At 44.3% G+C, this 24,022-nt stretch overlaps 1 protein-coding gene across 1 annotated transcript in view; it reads right to left on the bottom strand.

Moving 5' to 3' along the window:
• The window catches only part of MED14 (mediator complex subunit 14), a 220,875-nt gene that overhangs the window by 19,815 nt on the left and 177,038 nt on the right, over window positions 1-24,022 (bottom strand). Inside the window, 6 exon segments of the mRNA XM_029603149.1 lie at window positions 2,189-2,314; window positions 4,001-4,108; window positions 4,193-4,372; window positions 9,309-9,544; window positions 10,646-10,828; window positions 11,424-11,555. Coding sequence (XP_029459009.1) covers window positions 2,189-2,314; window positions 4,001-4,108; window positions 4,193-4,372; window positions 9,309-9,544; window positions 10,646-10,828; window positions 11,424-11,555 — 965 coding nt within the window.

Here is a 24,022-nt window from a genome sequence, read left to right as displayed (position 1 = left end):
ACAGAAATTTACACTGCCAAGAAAAAATTTCAAAAATAACTCACCCTTGGCACCAGGAAGGAGAGAGCCACTGCGATACTGCCAGCTGAATGAAAATTTAAACTTTTTTTTTTTTATTTAGAAACTTGCCCAGCAGTGGTCCAAGGTGCTGATTCCTGTAGGGTGGTGTGAACTGGGCTCCCCGGTGTCACACCCAAAGCTGCCCAAGAAAGAAATTAGAGTCCTCGACCCTCTTATGCAGCTGCCTCACGACCAGTGGGGGTTGGCCCTCTCAGGACCTCACAACCCCCCGGGAGGCTGAAGACAACACTGCTACGACTAAGGTAAATTTTTTTTTAAGTCAAATTGACTAAGAAATAAGAAAAGGAACCAAAAAACCCACCTTACTCTGACTAACTCCCAAAACAAATTACCACACAGAGCAGACTGTATGTTTGGCACCCCCACCATCTGCTGGAGACAGAGGAATACTACCGGACTTGTAGGTGGCACCATTCTATTTATAGGCGGAGTGTTATGGTAACTGCTCTGTCTCCATCTGTTAGAGGGGGGGGGGGCGCAAACCCAGGAATCTGGACTGATCCGGGTACATCAAAATTTAACTGCTGATTAGTAAGGAATGCTCAAGAGGACTTGTTTCAAAATGTACAGAAGTTTATTTTGCTTAATGGAAGGGATATTTAAGCATGAGATGGTGTGGGAAAGAGACCCAGTTGCATTCTTGAGATAGATATTCGACTGAGGGCAGCAAAATCTTCTGTATCGGCAAATACAGCAGAAAAGACGTATTGTAGGGTATTATAGATTATGCCTTTCCCCACGTTGCTTAAAGAACATTTGTAAATCAATACCTGAAGCATGTTGGAGGGAATGTGGAGATATAGGTACAGTGGGGCACATTTGGTGGAGCCGCTCTGCTTTGCTTCCCTTTTGGAGATGGGATCAGAAGCTTGCACTGAACCCCATCGTTTCTGTGCTTAATGCTACAGTGGAAGGTGTTCCCAATGAAGTAGCTACGTTAACTGCCCATATCATCCTGAGAGATTGCTGCACACCGGAGGAAGGTGGAGGTTCCTAGTGAAACAGCGTTATATAAGCAAATTTGGAGTATTTACCAAATAGAAAAGTTAACGGCGATCCATAGGAATAGATATTCAGCATTTCAGATAATATGGCAACCCCTTGAGAAATGGAATGCACAGACAGGAGGGATGCAGGGGGAAGAGAGTGTTGATGGAGATGGCATTGAATGAATTATTTTGTTCCATTGCTGATGTACCATGAAATGAGTTACTGGGTGGGTTTCAATGAAAGCCACCTAGGTATAGGAGGGCATATAAATAATGTTTGGGTCTGTGTCTAAGGTGTATTGTCAAAGCTTTCATGCTATTACATTTTTTTTTAATAAACATTTAAATTAAAAAATACATTTTAAATGCTGTCTGTTTGAAAATTGTGGATGTTTTTGTTGTAATTTGCTTAGAAGAGAAGCAGTGTATTAGTTGGAATATAAAACTGTAAATAAAGAATATCTGAAGACATAGGAAGAAGGGATCACAGGGAGAAGAAGAAGGGGGAATTAAGGCACTTAGAGAGGGGGATTATGAAGTAAGAGCAGGGGAGTGATGGTGGGAGAAAAAAAGAGGAATCCTGGACTGGTGAAGGAAAGATCTGGGATCAGGAGATAGGAAGGATTCCCTCTTACACCTTCTCTCAATGACAATCTCTTCTCTGATTCACATCCTGCATCACCTCCAATCCCCTTCCTCCTTACCTCTGATTCCCTCACTCTTCCCCTGACCCCTTCACGTATGTTCCCATTTTGATTTGTGGCTGAAAGGGCAGTGGCAGCTTAGGCTGCATCCTTCTCCTCTACTGCCAAGGTCACACTTTGAAACAAACAGGATAGAAGCGGTTCAAAGGGCAACAGCAGACCCTGGCCACAGAAGACAACGATGCATCACTAGCCCAAACCTGAATGGGAGTATGAGATGACTGGAAGGCATGCAGTAGTGGGGCAGGAGAAGGTGAGAAGAGATGCACTATCATCACTTCGAACCTGACCCATTCTCCTATAGTTATTACATGCGAATTGGGCAATATTAAGCAAGGGTCAGATTTTGCAGCTCTCACCACAGCTGCAGACTGCCAGGGGTCTTTACAATATTGAGTTGCAGATCATACTTACAAAAAACAACATTTTGGATTTGAGTACCACAGCAGGAGTTCCTGGAGGCGCTATAGGTGGTGCACTGGGAGGAATGGTTAGACAAAATTGCACATTCCACTTCAGCTGCGTTGCTTGATCAGGGAACTGTATGAGCAGGAGAAAAATCAATGAATTGCATTAGTTTATTTCCCCCTGTGTATTGCAGGGGTTGCTAGATTTGCTTCCTCTCTAGACATGAAGCTTAGAGAATTGCAGTGCTCTCGCTCTTCGGATCTACCTCTGGGTCAGGACTGTGCAGGATGATGCAGAGAGGCTGCTCCTTCATCGGCACTGTTACTAGAGCACAGATATGAAACCAAGGAAGCCAAGTCAGCTTACTCCCTTCAGCCAGAATGCTAACAAGCCACAGGGAGTGGGATCTGCTCTCCCTTAACAGATTCCTTCAGCGGCACACAGGTAATTATTTTTCTGGATCAAGTGAAGATATGTAGAGATGGACATGAAATGAGAATTTCATCTATATCTGTAAAAAGGGATAACCAGGAGCCCCAAGGATAATGCAGAGGAGTGTGTGAACATACATCAACTGTTCTTCTATGTGACACTATTCCTCACCAACTCCAAAAGCTAACAGTTTGTTTCTTTCACATAACCCCAAGCAAACTGAACAAGTGCAGCACCCAAACATTGCTCCATACACTATCTTACTTTCCAAAACTTGCTAATTCTGTTCTATAATCCCATGAGCATAGATGCCAAGCACTATGCGGGGATCCTACACAGCAGCAGGGCAGTCAGCAGGCTGTACAACACCCTCAGACTGTAAGACTGGATGTTAGCAATGCCCAGACACATCAAGAAACATTTTGGGAGTGCTTCAGCTGCCACTGGAGAACTGTGTGTAACTCAGGATGATAGTTTTAAGCAAAATCATGGCAGGATATCATCAAAAATCTGCAAAAATTCAATGGCAATACCCCTCAAATTGCAATTACCAAAAACTATTTTCAACATGTGAGGGAAACTGTAAAATACAGTATTAAATTATTGATCAATTATTAAAATATCGGGATTCGGTATCAGAGTATTCAGTGCTGCAATCTCCTGGGCTCTTGCCCGCAAAGGGCTACAACCCCTCTCATCTACACACACTTATTGTAAAGTCATTTACTTCATCCCGTTTGATATGTTTTGTCTTTCGTGAGTGAAATCTATTCTAAATGTTACCCTTTAAAATACCCTTAAGTGAATTTCTCAATGTTTTAATACAATGTATCTCTTTCTTTGAAACTGTTTCTGATGTCACCGTCTACGTTGCAACAATAAGAAGCAGCAACGTAGACGATGACATCAGAAACAGTATCAAAGAAAGAGATACGTTGTATTAAAACATTGAGAAATTCACTTAAGGGTATTTTAAAGGGTAACATTTAGAATAGAATTCACTCACGAAAGAAAAGTAAAAAAACCAACCCATATCAACGGGATAAAGTAAATGACGTTACAATAAGTGCGTGTAGATGAGAGGGGTTGTAGCCCTTTGCGAGCAAGAGCCCAGGAGATTGCAGCACTGAATACTCTGATACCGAATCCCAATATTTTAATAACTGATCAATAATTTAATACTGTATTTTACAGTTTCCCTCATATGTTGAAAATAGTTTTAGGATATTATCAAAGAAATGTTGTGGGCATTTTAACTTTGCTCAGGAGAAACAATACCCACCACAATCACCTTAAACCAGCACCACCTATGCACTGGCACACCCACACAATTCCAGGTATGGGCCTAACCAAGCAGTTTGTTTTCAAGGAAAAGAAGGATCTTACCAGCTCCAGTTTCATTATGTGTACACAGTCACGGAGGATGTGTGTAGGAGCCCCTAGCAGCTTGGTAAAGGCTATCAGAGTGTTGGCTTTGAATGGTGGTCCTGCAACCTACATTAAAAACATATGATTATATTTTTTTCCCAGCTTTAGATAACATAGAAACCATTGTTAAAACAGCAGTGGTGTACATACCCTTGTTTCGAAGAACTTCTCCAGGACTTGCAGCTCCTCTGGCTTCCACTGGCCAGCATTCTCGGGGGTTACCTTTAGCTGCAAGGTCTGATTGGTGTTGGGATTAAGGGCTACACGACACTTCAGGGCATCCGTCTTGAACATTATTACACCTGGCTCATTGGCATTTATGAGTTGCAGCTAGAAAGAGAACATTAGTGATACGGATTGAGAGTGGAGAGTAGGAATGCACAGTCTAAACAATTAGAAGTCCTTGTTGAGCCTCAGACCCTGATAGGAATGGCCCAGAAGCAGCACACAGTGGGATACAATGCCAGAAAAAAAAATGCAATAAATTAACTGCTGGGCCATCCTGCTATTTCTTATTCTCCAGCATGCAACTGCAATCATCCTTGGGTAGAGCAATATTCAGAGTCATTTCTGCAGGTAAATAGTGATCTGTGTTACATCGCTTTCCACTTTGATGGCGTGGGGGGAAAAGAGGAATTGGATTCAGAGGACAACCAACATGGGCCCTGATTTTTACAGTCTGGGATACTGATACGCAGACTTCTACTGCCAAACTCAAAAGCAAAGCACATCAAGCAGCATTGTCTGATTTTTCAAGACTGCTCCTCTCCCAGTAAAAATGTTGCTTTGTTAATACATAAGGCTTGGGGGTAGCCTGCATGAAGCAGAATTACTATCCTTAACAGAAGGCTTGGGGGTGACCTGCATGGAGCGGCAGTTACTACCCTTAACATAAGCTTGGGGGTAGCCTGCATGGAGCGGCAGTTACTACCCTTAACTTAAGGCTTGAGGTACCCTGCATGGAATAGCAGTTACTACCCTTAACAGAAGGCTTATGGGTAACTTGCACAGAGCGGCAGTTTCTACCCTTAACAGAAACATGGAAGTAACCTGCACAGATCGACATTACTTCCCTGAACATAAGGCTTGGGGTACCCTGCATGGAGCAGCAGTTACTACCCTTAACATAAGGCTTGGAGTAATCTACACGAAATGGCAGTTACAACCCTTAACATAAGGTTTGGAGGTAGCTTGCATGGAGTGGCAGTTACTACCTTTAACATAAGGCTTGGGGGTAACCTGCACAGGGCGACAGTTGCTACCATAGGAAACTTGCTGAGCAGACTAGATGGATCATTTGGTCTTTTCCTGCCATCACAACTATGTTACTTTGTGTTTTTAATGTGCCCTCTGAAAACCCCTAGCCCTGCATGCAACTAAGTGTGGAAGGTGTACCACAAAGTGCTAACCTTTTAGCAACGTGATGACAGAAAGAGACCATACAGTCTGGATTAAGAGTAGCCAAGTCCGGCCCTCAAGAACCACAAACAGGCCTAGGTTTCAGGCTATCCATAAGATAGATCTGCATACAACTGAGGCATGTTCCTTATGGATAGCCTGAAAACCAGGCCTGCTTGTGGCTAGAGGACCAAAATTGGCCACTCCTAGCCTATCCAGTCTGCCCATCCACACCAACTGCTCAGCTCTACAATCCTTACCACTCTTCTCAGACATTCCCCTGTGCTTATCACATGCTTTGAATTTAAATACCATCCTTGTCTCCACCACCTCCATTGGGAGGCCGTTCCATGCATCCATCACTTTTCCTGTAAAGAAATACTTCCTTAGATTACTCCTCAATCTACCCCCTTTCACTCTCATCCCATGACCCTTCATTCTAGAGCCTCCTTTCCTTTGAAAGAGATCTGCCTCCTCTGCATGGAAACATTGGAGGTATTTAAATGTCTCTATAATATATCCCCTACCCTGCCTTTTAGATGTTTGTTTGTTCCCATATGCTTCAGAATGAAGTCCATGGAGCAATTTTAGTAGCCAACCTCTGGACAGACTCCATCCTGTTTATATTCTTCTGAAGGTGCAGTCTCCAGAATTGTACACGATATTCCACATGAGGTCTCCATTAAAAGAGATACTCATTTACTGAAGGGGGAGGGAATGTTTTTTGGGTTTTTTTCTGTTTTGCTTCTACTGGCAAATATGATCATTTTATCATCTTGGAACGATGGGTTGCCAGTTTTCAAAGTGTGGACTGATCTGATGTAGCACCCAGCATCCATGGAAATGATTAGGAAGAGAGCATTACCCAATGCGTCTTGGCTCTTAGGGGCTATTTTCACTTATGGTTGTGTACTTGCAGATTGTGCATGGCTTTCGTTTTTACCAATATGTTCCAAATTCTTGCGGTTGGATGTGATTATTCTCAAGAAGATGTGGATGGTATGTGAATGGGTGTGGTTGTGTAGTATGTGAGTGGGGGAAATAATACTAAAAAATTGTTGTCTGAGCAGAGCAGTAATAGATGAATGCCAGTTTCCAATTCTTTCTTGTGAAGCTTGGAAATTTTGTAAGATGTACTGTTTATTCAACCACGCACACTGACAGCCACCCAGAGGATGCCAAAGAAGCAATACAAGAACTGCCGCAGCCGTGCCTTTACAAGGCTGCCTTTCCGATCCCCCCCCCGGGTCAACAGACACTACAAAAAAAAAACAAAACAACTTTTTTTATTTTAACTTTAAAGTCATTTCCCTTGAAAATGGGCAGCAAGCTCCACAAGTCCTTCTGTCGTAGAGGGAATTGACTCCAGCAGTTGTCTACCCCTGGCAGCAAATGGACCAAGCCAAATAAGGGTCCCCAACCCCCTGCTCATCTACCTCAGCACCAGAAGGGATGGTGCCACCAGGACCTGCCAACCCCCTGAGAGGAAATCTTCTCTCTCCTTTTTCCCTCTTTTTTTTTTTTTATAAACTAATTTCCAGACTGCATGTTTTGCACCTCTAGCATCTGCTGGAGACAGAGAAATACTGAGGGACTGCAGGTGGCACACTAGGTAATGTGGCAGCGTCAGCAAAACGTTCTCTGTCTCCATGTGCTGGAAGGGAGGCAAAACCCAGGAGTCTAGACTGATCTGGGTACATACAGGGAAGGAAGGTTTGGTGACCAGCGAGTGAAGCACGGAATGAGAGATTTCTGGGGAATCCTGAGGGATTCCTAAAACCAGAAAACCTGCAGTAGCCCCCCCCCCAATCTCAGCAAAATCAACAGAATGCCAAGGACAGAATCTGTAGTCTGTCTTTCCTGTAATAAGCAAATGGCTGAGACGGCGTGTGACATTAGTGTGGAGCAGATGCACAGGTTTCCAGAGGGAGCGGCACTTCATGCCTGCCAGCCAAGGAATATCACTGGTGGAAAGGAGAGAATGGGGAGGCATGGGGGAAGGCTTATAGTGCCCAAAGTGCTGGAGCCAAAGGTTCAACACTGACCAGTAAAAGGCTACCAAGACCATCATGCAACTTATTTAAACCAAGAACATGCGCAATAGCTGGCTTGCACACTTCCTCTAGAGTTTGCTCCAGCATGCTGAGGTGCCAAGGAGAGAAACTCCTGAGGTGGTTATGCCCTAAGGAGAAGTGAGGAATGAATGTAAGTCAAGAAGCTACTTTGGAAATATTTAGCCAAGAAATATAAAACGGTTTCTATTGATTATACAGCATGAGTAAAAACTGCTTTCCCTAATTCATTTGGCTTTTAGAACAATTCTGACAGTCCCCTTTAACATTCAATTTCATTTCACTGTATTTCTGATTACAGATCAGAAACGTAAGTCCCTGGTGAGATCTCACTGAATACTGTGTACAATTTGGGGACCGCACCTTCAAAAGGAGTCAGTACAGAGGGTGGCTACTGAAATGGTCTGTGGTTGATGTTCTAAAGCAGGGGTCGGGAACCAATGGCTCGCGAGCCAGATGTGGCTCTTTTGATGGCTGCATCTGGCTCGCAGACAAATCTTTAATAAAAAAGTAAAAATCTAACAAAACTCCCCATCCTCCTGACCCCCCCAAGACCTGCCAAAGGTCCCTGGTGGTCCAGCGGGGGTCCAGGAGCAATCTCCTAGACTTGGGCTGTCGGCTGCCAATAGTCAAAATGGAGCAGACGGCCCTTTGCCCTCACTATGTCACTGGGGTCGACCAATGGCAGCGGTAACCCCTGTGACATAGTAAGGGCAAAGGGCCGTCGGCTGCCAGTAATCAAAATGGCGTGGACGGCCCTTTGCCCTTACTATGTCACAGGGGTTACCGCCGCAATTGGTCGACCCCAGTGACATAGTGAGGGCAAAGGGCCGTCGGCGCCATTTTGACTATTGGCAGCCGACAGCCCAAGTCCAGGAGATCGCTCCCGGACCGCTCCTGGACCCCCGCTGGACCACCAGGGACTTTTGGCAGGTCTTGGGGGGGGTCAGGAGGGTGGGGGATTGTAGTAAATTAATTTTGGAGGTATTGGGGGGCATCAGGAGGGTGGGGGGTTTTGTTAGATTTTTACTTTTTTATTAAAGATTTGCCTGCGAGCCCTGGACCCCCGCTGGACCACCAGGGACCTTTGGCAGGTCTTGGGGAGGTCAAGAGGGTGGGGGGGGTTGTAGTAAATTAATTTGGCAGGTCTTGGGGGGTGTCAGGAGAGTAGGGGGTTGTAGTAAATTAATTTGGTGGGTCTTGTATGGCTCTCACGGAATTACATTTTAAAATATGTGGCGTTCATGGCTCTCTCAGCCAAAAAGGTTCCCGACCCCTGTTCTAAAGCATATGGGGGACAGACTTAAAAATCTAAACATGTACACCCTAGGGAAAAGGCCAGATAGAAAAGATATGATAGAGAATGTAAATACCTTCAAGATATCAATACACAGGAGATGCGCCTCTTTTAATGAAAGAGAGACTCTGGAACAAGAGGTCATATGATAAAGGTGAAAAGAGTAATTTAAGAAAATCTCTCTTTACACAGAGGGTAGTGGATGCATGGAATAGCCTCCCTGTGGAAGTGGTAGAAACGTGGACAGTATCTGAATTTAAAAAAACATGAGATAAACACAGGGGATCTTGGAGGGAGAGAGAGTTAGTAAATGGGCAGACTACATAGGCCATAATGATATTTTTCAGCTGTCATGTTTCATTGTTTCTATATTTTAGATCCATGTAGAAAGCTTTAACTCTGATCTTTAAGGCATTCACACACTGTCATGGACTCAATCTGTCCTATGTGGCCACATGAACGAATAGAGTTCCGGGGCCCTATGAGATCAGTGCTGTACCGTTTCCTGCTGGATTATCCTCTGGAGATGCCGCCTCATATTAACCGATCCCAGGAAACGCTCCAGCGGAGAGCAGAGATAGCTGCCTGCCAGCGCTGATACTAAGCCAGGCGTGGGAGAAGGTAGCAGCAGGACATGCAAGGCACTGTGGGTCAAGATAGTGGGGATGGATGCTGCCCAGGACCGCTGAGGTAGCTTGCGAGGTGGCGGCATGTTACTGGGCATCATTTGGGAACCTGTCCGAAATGAAAGAGAACACTCATCATGATATCATAAAAAAATTCTACCACTTAAACAAAATGTCACATTTATACTACCCCTGCAATTGAAGTGGATGCATGATTTTTCACATACATGCCTATGTAATTGTCAAGTTTATTGATGCCATCAAATGTTCCCTGATTCTCCTTCTCTCTGCATTTTCTCAGGAGGTGCCCTGAGTGGAACTGCAGAAGCAGACCCAGCCTGAGCACACCATGCCTGTTCTTATGTGGGAGTCACAGACCCAGCTTCTTCCCCATGTCCCATCCTCCCTCTTTCCATTAAAGCATACACCTACCTCCCCTCTCTCCCTTTTATGTCACCCTACCCCCTCTCCTACCCCTTTTCTCCCCTCCCTCCTCCTCACCTTCACCCCTTACCCTGCACATATGTTAAATTATGTTAATCCCTATTATTGTACATATTGTATATACTTGCAATTTTTGCCTACTATAATTTTCATCTACCTTGATTCTTCTGCCACTTTCCCCTTCAATAACTCCTCTGTCACTTTTCCCTACAATAATTTATTAATCTAACTTTATTCTGCTGTCACTTCCCCCCCCCCTTTTTTTCTTCTTTTACCCTTTTGTAAACATGTTATTTTAATTTTAGTTTAATTCTTTATTTCCCCCACCTTTCCCTTTACTTTCTAGTTATTAAGTTTCAATATGTTTTTAATTGTATTTTGGTAAACTTGTTCAATGTAAAGCGCCGTTACAGGCACTAGTTTTATGTTACGCTGTGAACCGATGTGATATCTTTGATGAATGTCGGTATATAAAACCTTTTAAATAAATAAAATAAATAAATCATCATCTGCCACAACTAATCAAACTGCACAGTGCTGATACACTACCTCTGAGTTCCTATCACATTGCCTTACCCACATTCATTCCTCTAAGTGCCACTATAAAATCTATTGCAAGTCAGACATCAACATTTCACACGAAACAAGAGCAGGTTTCATGTAACAGAAAGCTGTCAGAAGTTACCTCTGGAAGGGACAGCAACACAGAATGTTATTTAAGAGGATGGATAGTTACAAGGCTTTATATATTGTAATGAGAACCTACCTGATGCAGCCCGTGGGGAATGTGACACGTCAGGGACTGGAGAGTGGAGGGATGGGTTGGCAGGTGACATTCCAGGCAAGCGTGCTGCTGGTGAGGGGCCTGACAGCTGTGGAGACCCTGGCCAAGTCCCCGCACGCTGGCTAGGTGACATCATTGTATACGGTGAACTGGGGTCTATGGTACCTGCCCAAATTTCAAAATGAGGTTTAACCAATGCGAGTCCAAAGGCAATCAAAGTCAGTGCATGTTATAAAAGAGCAAAGACACTCATGCAAGATTAACCACATACACTGAGAAACTACAACACATCAGGAGGATTCAGGAGTCAGTGCAGGCTAGTTGTGATCCCTGAGGTGTCATAAATGCTTTAAGTCATCAGAGCTTATGTGCGCAGCTGGAGCACATCTCCTGACCTGTAACTACCTGAAGCCTAGAAATGCCTTCAACACACTTCTTGGGCTCTGCAGCTGCTGCCTCCAGATGCAGATTTTCTACCAGATGCTATGAACGTCTGCTGTAGTTTTTTCCCTATACTATATTTAGCAATGAGGATAGATGTGCACTCTTAATTTTCTTGTTGGTAGAAAACCAAGTGAACAAACAATACTATTTGTTTCTAATAGATGCTGAATGCGAAGGTGAGCCTCACTGAGCTGTGTAATAGAGCTTAGAGAGATTTCACTCATCTTTCTTGTATGCTACAGACAGAGAAACAAGAGTGTACATAATCAGCCTGGGCTGGCCATGGAGTAGCCACCCTCTTGTACAAAACACTCACCATGCGGGCTGGCAAAGTTGGCAGTTTGTCCCATGGTGATTCCCAGGGAAGAGGGGGAGGGAGTCGGGCCAAACGCTGCTGGAGAGGGAGCTCTCAGGGCACCACTGGGGGAGCTGGCTGCATGCAGATTCCCTGGGAATTAAAAAAGCAGACAGAGGCATGGACTGCAAATTCACAACAAAGCGAATGGCAAAAGCCTTCTCCACACACAGCAAAGCAATCACCTCTGCTGGGGCTTCACAATAAAATCAGTGGCTGTGAACCAGAGTGCAGTTCTTTCACAACCTTACATCCTTGCTCAGTGCCGAGAATCAGCAAACTAGAGTTGGAACATGTGATACCCTGCTCCCTTTCCTCAAAGGACGTAAAAACAATGTTCCGAAGGACATCTTTATTTTCTTACCTGGATTAATGCTAGACAATTAGATTGGTGGAATATAAATGCCTTTAATTAAATAAACAAACAAATAAATAAATAAATAGATAAATAACCTTGCCATTTGCAGACTAATGAGAAATTACAACTTACCTGATAATTTCCTTTTCTTTAAGACAGTCAAATGAATCCAGAACAAGTGGGTTATGCACCTCTACCAGCAGATGGAGACAGAGCAAGCTGATGTCACAGTACATATACCCCTGCAGTGACATCAGCCTGCCAGTATTCCCTTTAAAAGCAACTTTGGACAATCTAGCAAAAAACTTGATTAACCATTTCAATACTCGACCAACAGGCAACACTGAGCTCAGATAAGAATGTAATATTAGTCTAGGGACTGGACTGACACTTAAGAGTAATCCCTCTAACACGCAGTCACACAGGAGGACCATACTATAAACCTTCAGCAGCCAAGGGAGGGAAGCTGGATTCATCTGACTGACCTAATGAAAAGGAAATTATCAGGTAAGTAGTAATTTCTCATTTCTTAGCATCCAGTCAGATGAATCCAAAACAAGTGGGATGTACCCAAGCTACTCCCGAAAAGGGTGGGAGGCTGCCCGTGGTCCAGTCAAAACCGCACGTGCAAAGGCTGCGTCCTCCCGAGCCTGCACATCCACATGATAAAACCTGGAAAAGGTGTGTAAGGAGGACCACGTTGCTGCTCGGGAAATATCAATAGGAGGCAGCAACTAACTTCTACCCATGACACTGCCTGAGCCCTTGTGGAATGAGCCTTACCTGACTGGGTAATGGCTTGCCAGCATCAATGTATGCTGCCTTGACTACCTCCTTAATCCAATGAGCTATTGTAGCCTTTGAGGCCAGTTCTCCTTGATTAATATCGCCGTGAATAACAAACAGGCGATCTATTTTCCGCAAAGTCTCAGTAACCTCCAGATACTGGATGATGTGTCTCTTTACATCCAAGGGTTGCAACAGACAATACTCTTCTACATTTCTCTCTCTGTCCAGAGATGGCAGGGAAATGGACTGATTCAAATGAAATTCAGTGACCACCTTCGGTAAAAAAGAAGGAAAAGTAAGCAGCTGTATCGCCTCTAGAGTCACCCGGAGGAAAGGCTCCCAGCAAAACAAGGCCTGCAGCTCGGAAACTCTCTGCGTGGAACAGATTGCCACAAGAAACTCCTTTTTCAAGGTCAGTAACTGCAAGGACAGGCTATGCATTGGTCTAAACGTGGGACCAGCTAAGAAATCCAAGACCAAATTTAGACTCCATAAGGGTACTGGAAACAGAAAGGAAGGACAAAGATGTTTCACTCTTTTCAGGAAACGAGCCACTTCAGGATGAGCCGAGAAGGAACCACCATTCACCTGACCCCTAAAAAATTCCTAAATGAGCGGAATCTTGGCTGAATGAGGAAGAGAACCCTTGTTCCTCACATCAGGCCTCAAACTCAAACTTGCACATAGGCCAAGGAAGCGGAGAACTTTCTATCCCTTGGCAAAGTGGAAATCACCGCCACAGAGTATCCATGTTTCAGCAATCGAGCCCTCTCAAGAACCATACCATAAGACAAAACAGAGTCGGATTTTTGTGAAGAACCGGACTCTGACTTAACAGGTTCCTGTGTGCTAGAAGTCGAAAGAAAGAGTCCCCCAGGAGCTGCCTCCTGGACCAATCCGGAGCAACCAAGAGCACTATCCCTCTGTGGCGCTCGATCCTTTGGATCACTCTGGCCAACATGGGCCACAGGGGAAAGGCATACAGCAAATTGTCTTCCAGCCATTCCTGCACTAGAGCATCGATCCCCAATGACTTTGGATCTCTCCTGTGACTGAAGAATCGCAGAACTTTCACATTGTGAGAAGTCGCCAGGAGGTCTAGGAACGGGGGACCCCAGCGAACCAGAATCAGCTGAAATGCCTCATCTAACAAGGACCATTCTCCTGGGTCCAGACTCTCCCTGCTGAGAAAGTCTGCTCTTACATTATCTTTTCCTATGTGTAAGGCTGAGATCATCTGTAGATGCACTGCTGCCCATTCCATAAGCTGATCTATTGCCTGTGACACTTGCTGGCTCTTGGTTCCTCCCTACCAATTGATGTAAGCCACAGAGGTTGCATTGCCCGAAATTATCCAGACCGATCGACCCTGCAGCCTTTCGCGGAACTACAAACATGCCAACTGGACTGCCCTAGCTTCCAGGCAATTGATGCTCCAGAAAGACTCCTCTGTATTTCAGCGCCTTTAGCTCCTGACAGCGAGCTCTCTAACCAAGGAGGCTCACATCTGTTGTCAGTACTAGCCAGTTTGGTGGAGCTAGGGAAACTCCCTTCCTTAGATGGTCTGCCTGCAGCCACCACAGCAGTTGGGAGGAGATTTCCATCGGCAGGAAGAGCCAAATCGAATAGTCCTGAGACTGTGGGAATTCCACTAAGACAGCAGGGAGCGCTGAAGAGGACACATATGCGTCCTTGCCCAGAGGAGCACTTCCAGGGTCGCCACCATTAAGCCAAGTACTTGCAGGTAGGACCATATAGTCGGGCGCAGACTGTTTAACAGATGGAGCTGTGTCATTAACTTCTGAATGTGCACTTCCGGCAAGAAAACTTTGCCCTGCCTCGTGTCGAACTGAACCCAGAGGTATTCCGACAACTGAGCAGGCTGAAGAATGCTCTTGGTCCGGTTCACCATCCAACCAAGCTCCTGCATCAAGGAGATCACCTTGTGGGTCACTCTGCAGCTCTCTTCCAGCAACTTGGCTCAAATCAGCCAGTTGTCCAAATACAGGTGTACAAGGATCCCATCTTTTCTCAATTCTGCCGCCATACCACCATTACCTTGGAAAAGGTCCTTGGAGTGGTGGCCAGATCAAAGAGCAGGGCCCAAAACTTATAATGGTATCCCAGAACTCTAAACCGCAGAAAGCTTGATGCTCTAGTTGGATGGGAATATGAAGGTACACCTCGGACAGATACAAGGAAGTCAGAAACTCCTCCGACTGCATGGCCATTGTTACTGAGCGCAATGTTTCCATGCGAAAATGTGTCACCCACAGATGACGCTGACATCTTTGAGATCCAGGATGGGATGAAAGGAGCCCTCCCCTTCTTGGAGACAATGAAATAAATGGAATAACGACCCATATTTCTTGACACTGGAGCCACAGCCCTCAGATTGAGGAGCCTTGCCAATGTAGTTTGCACTGCTTGCTTCTTCTGTGGCGAGTGGCAGGGAGACACCATGAACACGTCACGAGGAACACTGCAAAACTTCAGCGCATATCTTTATCATATCACCACCAGGACCCATTGATCCGATGTGATCTCGACCCACTTCTGATAAAAGAGATAGGCATCCCCCTATCTCCTGTTCCCAGGTTTGGGTCAGCAAACCTTCATTGGGAGGGTCAGGGGGTTCCACTACCTGAACCCACGCCCCTTTTTGGCTGTCAGAGACGAAAGGACTGAAACTTACCAAAAGGTCGAGTTCTCTGAAGGGTCACTCCTCTATAGGTACAAAAATGCCTGGAGCCTCTAGTGCGACGTCATGTTAAAGGAGCATGGCAACTGCTTCTTATCCTCTGGCAAACGAGGAACCAGGGATTTGCCCCAATTACTAGCCAATTTTTCCAACTCGCTCCCAAATAAGAGCGAGCTTTTAAAGGGCAATTTGGTAAGGTTAGCTTTGGAGGTCACATCGGCCAACCAATTTCTCAGCCATAATTGACGTCTGGCTGCTACAATAGAAGCCACTCCTCTGGCTGAAGAGCAGACCAAATCACAGCTTGCATCTGCCAAAAAAAGCAGCAGCTAGCTCCATAACTGCCCTGGAATTCACCAAGAGTCATCGACCTCCTGGGAGAGAAGTAAACAAGATCGAGCCACCAGGGAACAACAAGAAGCAATCTGCAAGGTCATTGCCACTGCATCAAATGCTTGCTTAAGGAAAGCCTCAATCTTATCATGAGCATCCTTCAAGGCCACTCCTCCTTCCACAGGAATAGTGGTCCACTTGGAGACTGCACACACAAGTGCATCTACTTTTGGAAAATGTAAATGCTCTCTTGCCACTGGATCCAAAGAGTACAGACCTTCCAAAACCCGACCCCCTTTGAAATTAGCCTCTGGGGTGCCCCACACAAGATCAATTAATTCTCGAATGGCGTCCATCACAGGGGAAAAAACAAGAGGCTTTATATGCAAGGAAACCAAAATGGGATTTTTCTTTGGCTCAGTCACAGCGTCTGCTTCAGGTATTTCGAGCATTTTCAAGGTCTGAGAAATCAGAGTTGGCAGCTTATCTTTATGAAAGAACCATAGCATAGTTCTATACGGTTTTAATCCTGGAGGAATTTCACTATCCTTAAGGGAGTCCGGATTGGCGTTATCATCCATGCCATCCGGATCTTCATCGTGAAATCCCACTGCTGCACTAGCAGTACTCCGGCGCTTAACAGTAGGTCCCGGCAAGGTTCCTACCAGTGACTCTGCTCTGGGAGTAGTAGATAGGGCTGAAGACTGCGCCTGGGGAAAGGACTGAAATCCCTGGAAAAAACACTCTACCCATGAAAAGGTAGTAGCATCCAATCTAGGAGGTACTTGAAGCATACACACTGAGCTACCATTCTCTGCTGAGGAACCAGTTAGGGGAGTTCAAAAATCAGGCACCCCACCTGTACCCAGGCCTATATCCGGCTGGGAAGAACCAGGCTTAGTGAAATCAGAAAAAGGCAATTCTCCTTAAGCCTCCAAACAGCGCTGGCACAAGTTAGTGGGCACTCCTGGCTGAGATGACCAAATAGGACAAGCAGTGCAAAGAGAAAGGCGCTTAGGTTTCTTAGGCATAGGCACGATTATGGCCAACAGTGTGCTTAATCGGCGGCTGGAGGCATGTGTCTAGCTGGGTTTTTTTTTTTGTTGTACATCCAAAAACACTAGGTGTCCAACCTAGGCGTCCAAAAATTAGGCGCCCGAAAACTAAACGCCTTAAAAACAATTTAAGCGCACAATGAAACTTGGGTGCACAGGAAAGCGTGCGCCATTTAAGGCCCCACTTAACAGAAGCACGGAATGCAAGGCCCGACTAAGCATGCTAAAACTGGATGCACCACCTGGGCACACAGCTAAACACACTGTATGTACCCAGATCAGTCCAGACTCCTGGGATATACCAAAGCTTCCCTACCCGGGGTGGGACCTTGAGAGTCCCGCTCAAAGCACACACTCTCCAAACCCCCTAGTGTCTGTGGCCTGGCAAAGGTGTGCAAAGACTTCCAAGTAGCCTCTCTACAAATCTCTTGCAGTGATACTTGCTGACATTTGGCCCAGAAGGCTGCCTGCGAATGAGTGGAATGTGCCCGAAGTGCGACAGGAACCGGATGCCCTTGAGTAATGTAGGCAGAACCGATTACTTCTTTCAACCACCAAGCAATAGTGGCCCTAGAGGCCTTATAAACCTGCCTGGGGCCACTCCACAGAACAAACAGATGATCGGACAGGCGGAAACTGTTAGTCACCACCAAATATCTCAATAGTGCCCGCTTAACATCTAACTTCCTTAAGTCTCTAGAGTGAGGAGTAGAGGAGTTTGAACCTGGAAAAGATGGGAGCTCCACCGACTGATCTACATGAAAGGAGGACATGACCATGGGCAGAAAGGAAAGAACATGTATCTGTATCTGTAATCCTCAAGAAGGGCTCCCTGCACAACAAGGCTTGGCGCTCCAACACCCTCCGAGCAGAACCTATGGCCACTAGAAAAATCACCTTCAAAGTAAGATCTTTAAGAGTCGCTCGCTCCAAAGGTTTCAATGGGGGTGCACACATGGCTCTCAAGACTACATTAAGGCTCCAGGAAGGAAACAAGTACACTGCTTACAAGCATTCCCCACAATTTTGGGGTGTGTCAGCTCTCAGACCACACATTTATTTTATTTTTTTATATTCTGCTTTTCAATATTTCCCTATCCCTGGACAGTTTACAATCTAATTTTTTAAAGAGTGACAGTGGGATTTGAACGCTGGCTTCTCTGGTTGTAGCCCACTGCTCTTACCACTAGGCTACTCCTCCATTCTACTGGGTAGATATTCGAAACTTAGCCAGCTATCTAAGTTAGCCGGATATACATTGACCTCACTGGGATCATATAGCAATTTATTTTATCTGAGTCACCAGTCACAAACATAAGGCTAGTACAGTAAAAAGTTTATTAGCAAGGATATACAACGAACAGAAAAAAATTAAAAATTGCATGTAACAGGCAGGAAAAAAGAAAATGGATTTTATAGTAACACTGACTGATATTCTTAAATTAACTTGTCTAACAGATATTTGATGCCATGTCAATAAACAGTTATATATATAAAAAAAATGTACTTTATTTATTTATTATTTTTATTATACCGAGTTTCATGATAGGAATCACATCAACCCGGTTTACAATTAACAATGTGAGTAAAGGCAGAGAGTAACAAAGTAAAACATTTCCCAATTCAACGTCACATATAGAATGAAACTTAACAGATATAATAACAATATTTAGGATGTGAGAAAGTTACAAAAAACAAGGAAAAATAACTAGGATCTGAAAGGGGGAGGAAACTGAAGGAAGAATATTAACATTTTAGCCAACTGTATCAATTAATAAATATGTATAGTATTATAAAAATATAGATGAGTAGCAAAAATGATCAAATATGATGCTGTTGTGAATTATAATAATAAGATGCTGTGACTGCGTATGAAGTTAGTGGGTTTATTACAGTTCACTAACTGAGTTTGTGCTGATGGGTGGGGAATTTAATCCAGTTCTGGGAACGCTTTTTTAAAAAGCCACGTTTTTAGTCTCTTCCTAAAAGTTGGGGCGCATGGTTCTTGTCTTAAGTCCGGTGGGATGGAGTTCCAAAGGATTGGACCTGCTGATGAAAGAGCTCTTGAACTGTAGGATTTATGTTGGTAAGTTTTGGCATGAGGTACCTGAAGAGATTCTTTGTAATGTTCCCTGATGGGTCTGGCGGCTGTGTATTTTTTAAAAGGGATTTGTAAGTCAAGTTGAGTGTGTTGATGGATGTTCTTGTAGATAATCATGATGGTTTTGTACATAATTCTGAAGTGGATCGGTAACCAATGAAGGTCTTTGAGGATGGGGGAGATATGGTCGATTTTCCTGGAGTTTGTAAGTATTCTAGCTGCTGTGTTCTGTACCATTTGTAAAGGCTTGGTGTAAGAAGCTGGGAGGCCTAGTAGTAGAGAATTGCAATAATCTAGTTTGGAGAAGATTATTGCTTGCAGGATTGATCTAAAATCTTGCGCGTGGAAAAGTGGCTTTATTCTTTTCAGAATATGTAATTTGTGGAAGCAGTCTTTTGTAGTTCGGTTTATGAATGGTTTGAGGTTAAGACGGTTATCTAGGATGGCTCCTAGATCTCTTACATGGGTGGTTTGTAGGAGGGTAGGTGGCTTTGAGAGCGTGATGTTGTTTTCAGGTGCTATAAGGAGATATTCCGTTTTCGACGCATTAAGGACTAGGTTTAAGCTGGTAAGGAGGTGTTTGATTTCTAATAAGCAACTATCCCAATATTCCATTGTTGACGAGATTGAATCTTTTATAGGGATCACAATCTGTACGTCGTCCGCGAAGAGGAAGTGTTTAAGGCTTAGTTTTGTGAGTAGTTGACAGAGTGGTAGGAGGTATACATTAAATAGGGTGGGTGAGAGGGATGAACCTTGTGGCACCCCTCTGGTGGAGTGGTGATATTGGGATTCTGTATTGTGAATTTTGACCCTATATCCTCTGTTTTCCAGGAAGGTTTTGAACCATGTTAGTGAAGTAGCTGTCACTCCAATATTTGCTAGTTGTTTTAAGAGGAGGTAATGGTTGACAGTGTCAAAGGCCGCCGAGAAGTCGAGGAGGATTAGTAAAAATGCTTTGCCTTTATCGATGCCGGCGAGGAGGAAGTCTGAAAGGGCAAGAAGTAGTGTTTCTGTGCTTGCAGCTTTTCGAAAACCATATTGGTTTGGAGACAGAATGCCGTGGTCTTCCAAGTAGTTGGAAAGTTGGGTGTTCACCAATTTTTCCATTATTTTGGCTATGAATGGAAGGTTGGAAATAGGGCGGAAGTTGTTGGGATCACTTGGATTTAGATTCGGTTTTTTTAGGAGGGGTTTGATTGAAGCTGTCTACAAAGCTTGTCTACAAAGTTAAACACTATGTCTATCTCAGTCAGATCTGGGCTGTTATGTTAGTCTGTTAGGCAAACAGATCACGTTACATTTCCTGTCAGAAAACAGAGCCCTATAGTACTTAGAAACTATCTACAAAAATGTTTCTTCCATCTGTAACACGCTTATTTATTTAAGTGTTTTTATATACCGGGATACGTTAGGAACATCATCTCTGTTTACAGATAACTAAAAATAGCAACAAGCTTTACAGAGAACAAGTTCAGTCCCCAACAGTCTGTCAACTGGTAACTGAACTCTAAAACTCAATCTGAAATCAGCAGCTTCATGCTGCCTCAGACATTAACTCCATTGGTTCCAACTAAGAGGGGCTGTAGTTATGCTACTTGATGTTTAACTTAAAATCCTTGGGGGAGGGGGGGCATTTTTAAAGGGAAAGGAGTTTTAGTAGGCAGGCAAATCACATTAATAGATAATGGATTTTCAAAAGCATGCGCATACATTTTCCTGAAAATTTTTTATGCCCACTATAGTGAGTGTAATTGCTTGTGGCAGAATTTGAGATAATTTTCAAAGCAGACTTATGCATGTATATTTGCTTTGAAAATTGATGTAACTTGCACTCCTATTTGCTGTTAGAAAATGACCCCCAGAATGGAAGAAAAACCTTTTCTTAGCATCCAGTCAAATGAATCCAGAACAAGTGGGTTAGGCACCTCTACCAGCAGATGGAGGTGGAGAAAACTGATGTCACAGTACATATACCCCTGCAGTAACATCAGCCTGCCAGTATTCTCCCTTCCCTGTATGTACCCAGATCAGAGGTAGTTCTGTCACCAGCCAGTTGTCCAGGGAAGAAAAGATGCAAATAAGTCAATGACGATTGTCTGCTGCTGCTGCTACTACTACTACTAAGGACTTTGTGAAAATCCACAGGGTCACCCAGGGCCGGAAGGGAAGAACCTTGTATTGGTAATGAGAATAATTCACCATGAATCAGAGTTGTTTCTAATGAGCCGGGTGGATTGGTATGTGAGCATACACATCTTTCAGATCCAGGGCGCATATCCAGTCCATTTGGATAAAGGGTAAGATTGTGTGGGGATTGTTCACATTTTGAACTTCTCCCATACAGACTCTTGCTCAGTCTTCATAAGTCCAGGATTGGTCTCAATCTGCCTGATTTATTGGGGATAAGGAAATAACAGGCATAGAAACCTTTGCCATGGACTTTGAGAAGAACTGATTCTAACGCCACTGGCTGAGAAGTGACTATTTCAAAATGGAGATGGATCTGGATTAAAGGCTAGGCTAAATATTGATGCAGTGCTAGAAGAAGCATAAACGGTAACCAGAGTCCACAATTTTGAAGACCCAAGGATCCTTGATTTCAATATAGGTGAATTCGCCCCCCTACTAGAAGGAGTCATAGCCTGAGGGTCGAGTCTAGTCAAAAATTAGACCCAGGCTTGAGCTGATCCTGTTGTGGTGTCTCGCACATGGTTGCCCATGAGCCGGAAACTGTTGCTGTGGCAGCACAGGTGGAGCACAATATGCTGAAATTGGCAGATGAGTGGTCTATAGAAAAAGGAGAGCTTAAAAATAAAGATGTCTAGAGGAAGAAGGCAGTTTGGCTCCTGCTGACAAGGATTGAATGGCTACATGCTGCTCCTTAATCAGTTTCCCTAACCTTATCTCTGAAGAGAGTGTCCCCAGGACAAGAGATGTCTGCTGACTTGTCATGATCATTCTCTCACAGATTACTGGCCCTCAACCAGGCCATCCAGCATGCCCCGATAGCTGCTGCAGAGGATCTTGCCACCAAATGATTGTTATATCAATTGGATGAGGTAGCACTCACACTCCTCAACATCCAGGAAAGCCTGTTGATAGCCTTCTTGCTCCCTGTCCAGAGGCTCTACAAGAGGCTTCAGCTTGTCGATGTAGTCATGTAAGCACTGTACCACATATAGCTGATGAGCTGCAATGCAGGTATTGAGCACTGAACTCTGGAAGACTGGCTTCCCAAAATTGTCATACAGTCTGGGGTCCTTAGCTGAGAAGATGTTGGAAAAATTTCTCTTTTAGTTCATTGTAAAACTGACTCCACTACCATCGGTGAACTACCCCAAAAATAGGAGACTGTTTAACTCTGTATTTAAGGTCTAATTTCTGGCTACCAGGAGGCAGTCAGGTTCTTCCACTTTCTTATTTGTAAACCCCACAAGATCTGATAGAGATCACTGCCAATTCAGAAGGTATTTCCAAAATCTGAAGCAGTCTGAAGACTTTGGGGCGGGGATCTTTGTCCCTATGGATGTTGATCTAGATAGCCTTAACCAGCTTGTCCAGGAATTTAGAGTACAAGAGGTCTGCTGGTGGAGAAGAATGCTATTGTAGGTCAGGTAAGGAGTCTGAAGTGATCCCCGAAGACCATTTCTCTGAACCATGAGGCAGAGGGACACTAAACCATGACCCTAATTAAGATGATTGTTATCAGAGTGGGATCCTCTGTGGGTATACTCCCAAGGTATGCGCCAGATAGTGGTGTCTCCTGCTCCGGATCTTTGGCACCATTGTTAGCTGGATTTCTCCACAAACAGGGATGGTTTGCCCGAATGATGAGAGCTCCTCTGAAGGGAGCTCTCGAGGCATGGAAGTGAGGACTCCCCCTTGAGGGAACAAATTTGACATCCTGGACAGGAGAGATTGAAGGGAACCATCTTTGTCATTGGCTGCCAATGAGGTAAAGAAAGTCTTCACCAATTCAGTTATCTGGTCTATATACTGTTGTGTCCGTTGACCCAGAGTTGGAGAAGAGAGACTTCCTCCTCTGAAACCAGCACAGGGTCATCCTCTTGAGAAGCATGTAGTGAATTCCAGGAAGAGGCTCCCTCCTGAGCTACCTGCACTGATGGCTGCAGAGAGACCAGAGGCACAAAGAGTATATTGGATCAATGTCTCCAAACAAAGCCCACAGGTAAATGACATCCAACCATATCATCATGGCTATCTGCGATGGACATTTTGTGGCCACAAAGTCCTTGAAGTCACTGGAAGAGGTCTTTTTGGAGCCGGACATTGCAAATTCAATTTTTTTTTTAGTGGTATTACTGAAAAATGCTGTTGAGGGGCTGCCATGACACAAGGCGACTCAAAAAACAAGTTACTGTTTGAAGAAAAACTTTAGTACAGTAGGCCCTTGAGTTATGACTGGATCGAGTTACGAACAATTTTTCAGGTTTTGAGTTACGAACAAATTTCGAGTTACAACCAAACATATGAGAGAGAGACTAACCATAATGCCCTCTTATAGGTAGGTATTTGTACCCCTATATGAGGCCCACCTAGTTACTCGAGGTGAGGTGTAGGTATTAGTGTAGGTTAGGGGCCACTTTGACATGCAGAGTGTGACGTATGAACAGAACAGTGCACTCTTGTGAAGATTCCTTCGGAGTGAGGAAACTCACCCAAAGATGAGATTTGTGCAATGTTCTCTCAACCTAGCTTGATGTTACCCAGGTAGAGAGTCCATATGCAGATATCGTAAAGGAACTGGTGGAGGAGGTGAAATTGTAGTTTCTGGTAGGCTAGGCACATTTTATAACTTTTTGGTGAGTACACTAGAAAATTATTAGTGTTTCTGGTAATTACAGACATTATACAACCATTTTTTATTATAGAAATTGTTAGGTAAGGGTTTTTTTTGGGAGGTTTGGAACACATTATGGGTATTTCCATTATTTCCTATGGAAAAAATTGTCTTGACTTACAACCAACTTGAGTTACAACCAGCCCTGTGGAACCAATTGAGTTCATAAGTCAAGAGTCCACTGTATAATGGAAGAAAAGAAAAATGAAACAGAGAGAAAGGTGTATGTCCATGTGGAAATGCAGATAATAAAATACTAAGAGGCTCAGAAGAGAGCATGTATGCGGGAGCTCCCTCGCACACTCAGCAGAAAAACTAAGCTAGAGAGCTGGGTCTAGCCATTCAGATGGCATCACCCA

Source organism: Rhinatrema bivittatum, chromosome 5 (genome assembly GCF_901001135.1).
Source record: "Rhinatrema bivittatum chromosome 5, aRhiBiv1.1, whole genome shotgun sequence".
Lineage (NCBI taxonomy): Eukaryota > Metazoa > Chordata > Amphibia > Gymnophiona > Rhinatrematidae > Rhinatrema > Rhinatrema bivittatum.
The sequence above is the reverse complement of the archived record's forward strand: the minus strand, read 5'-3'. Positions and strand labels throughout refer to the sequence as shown.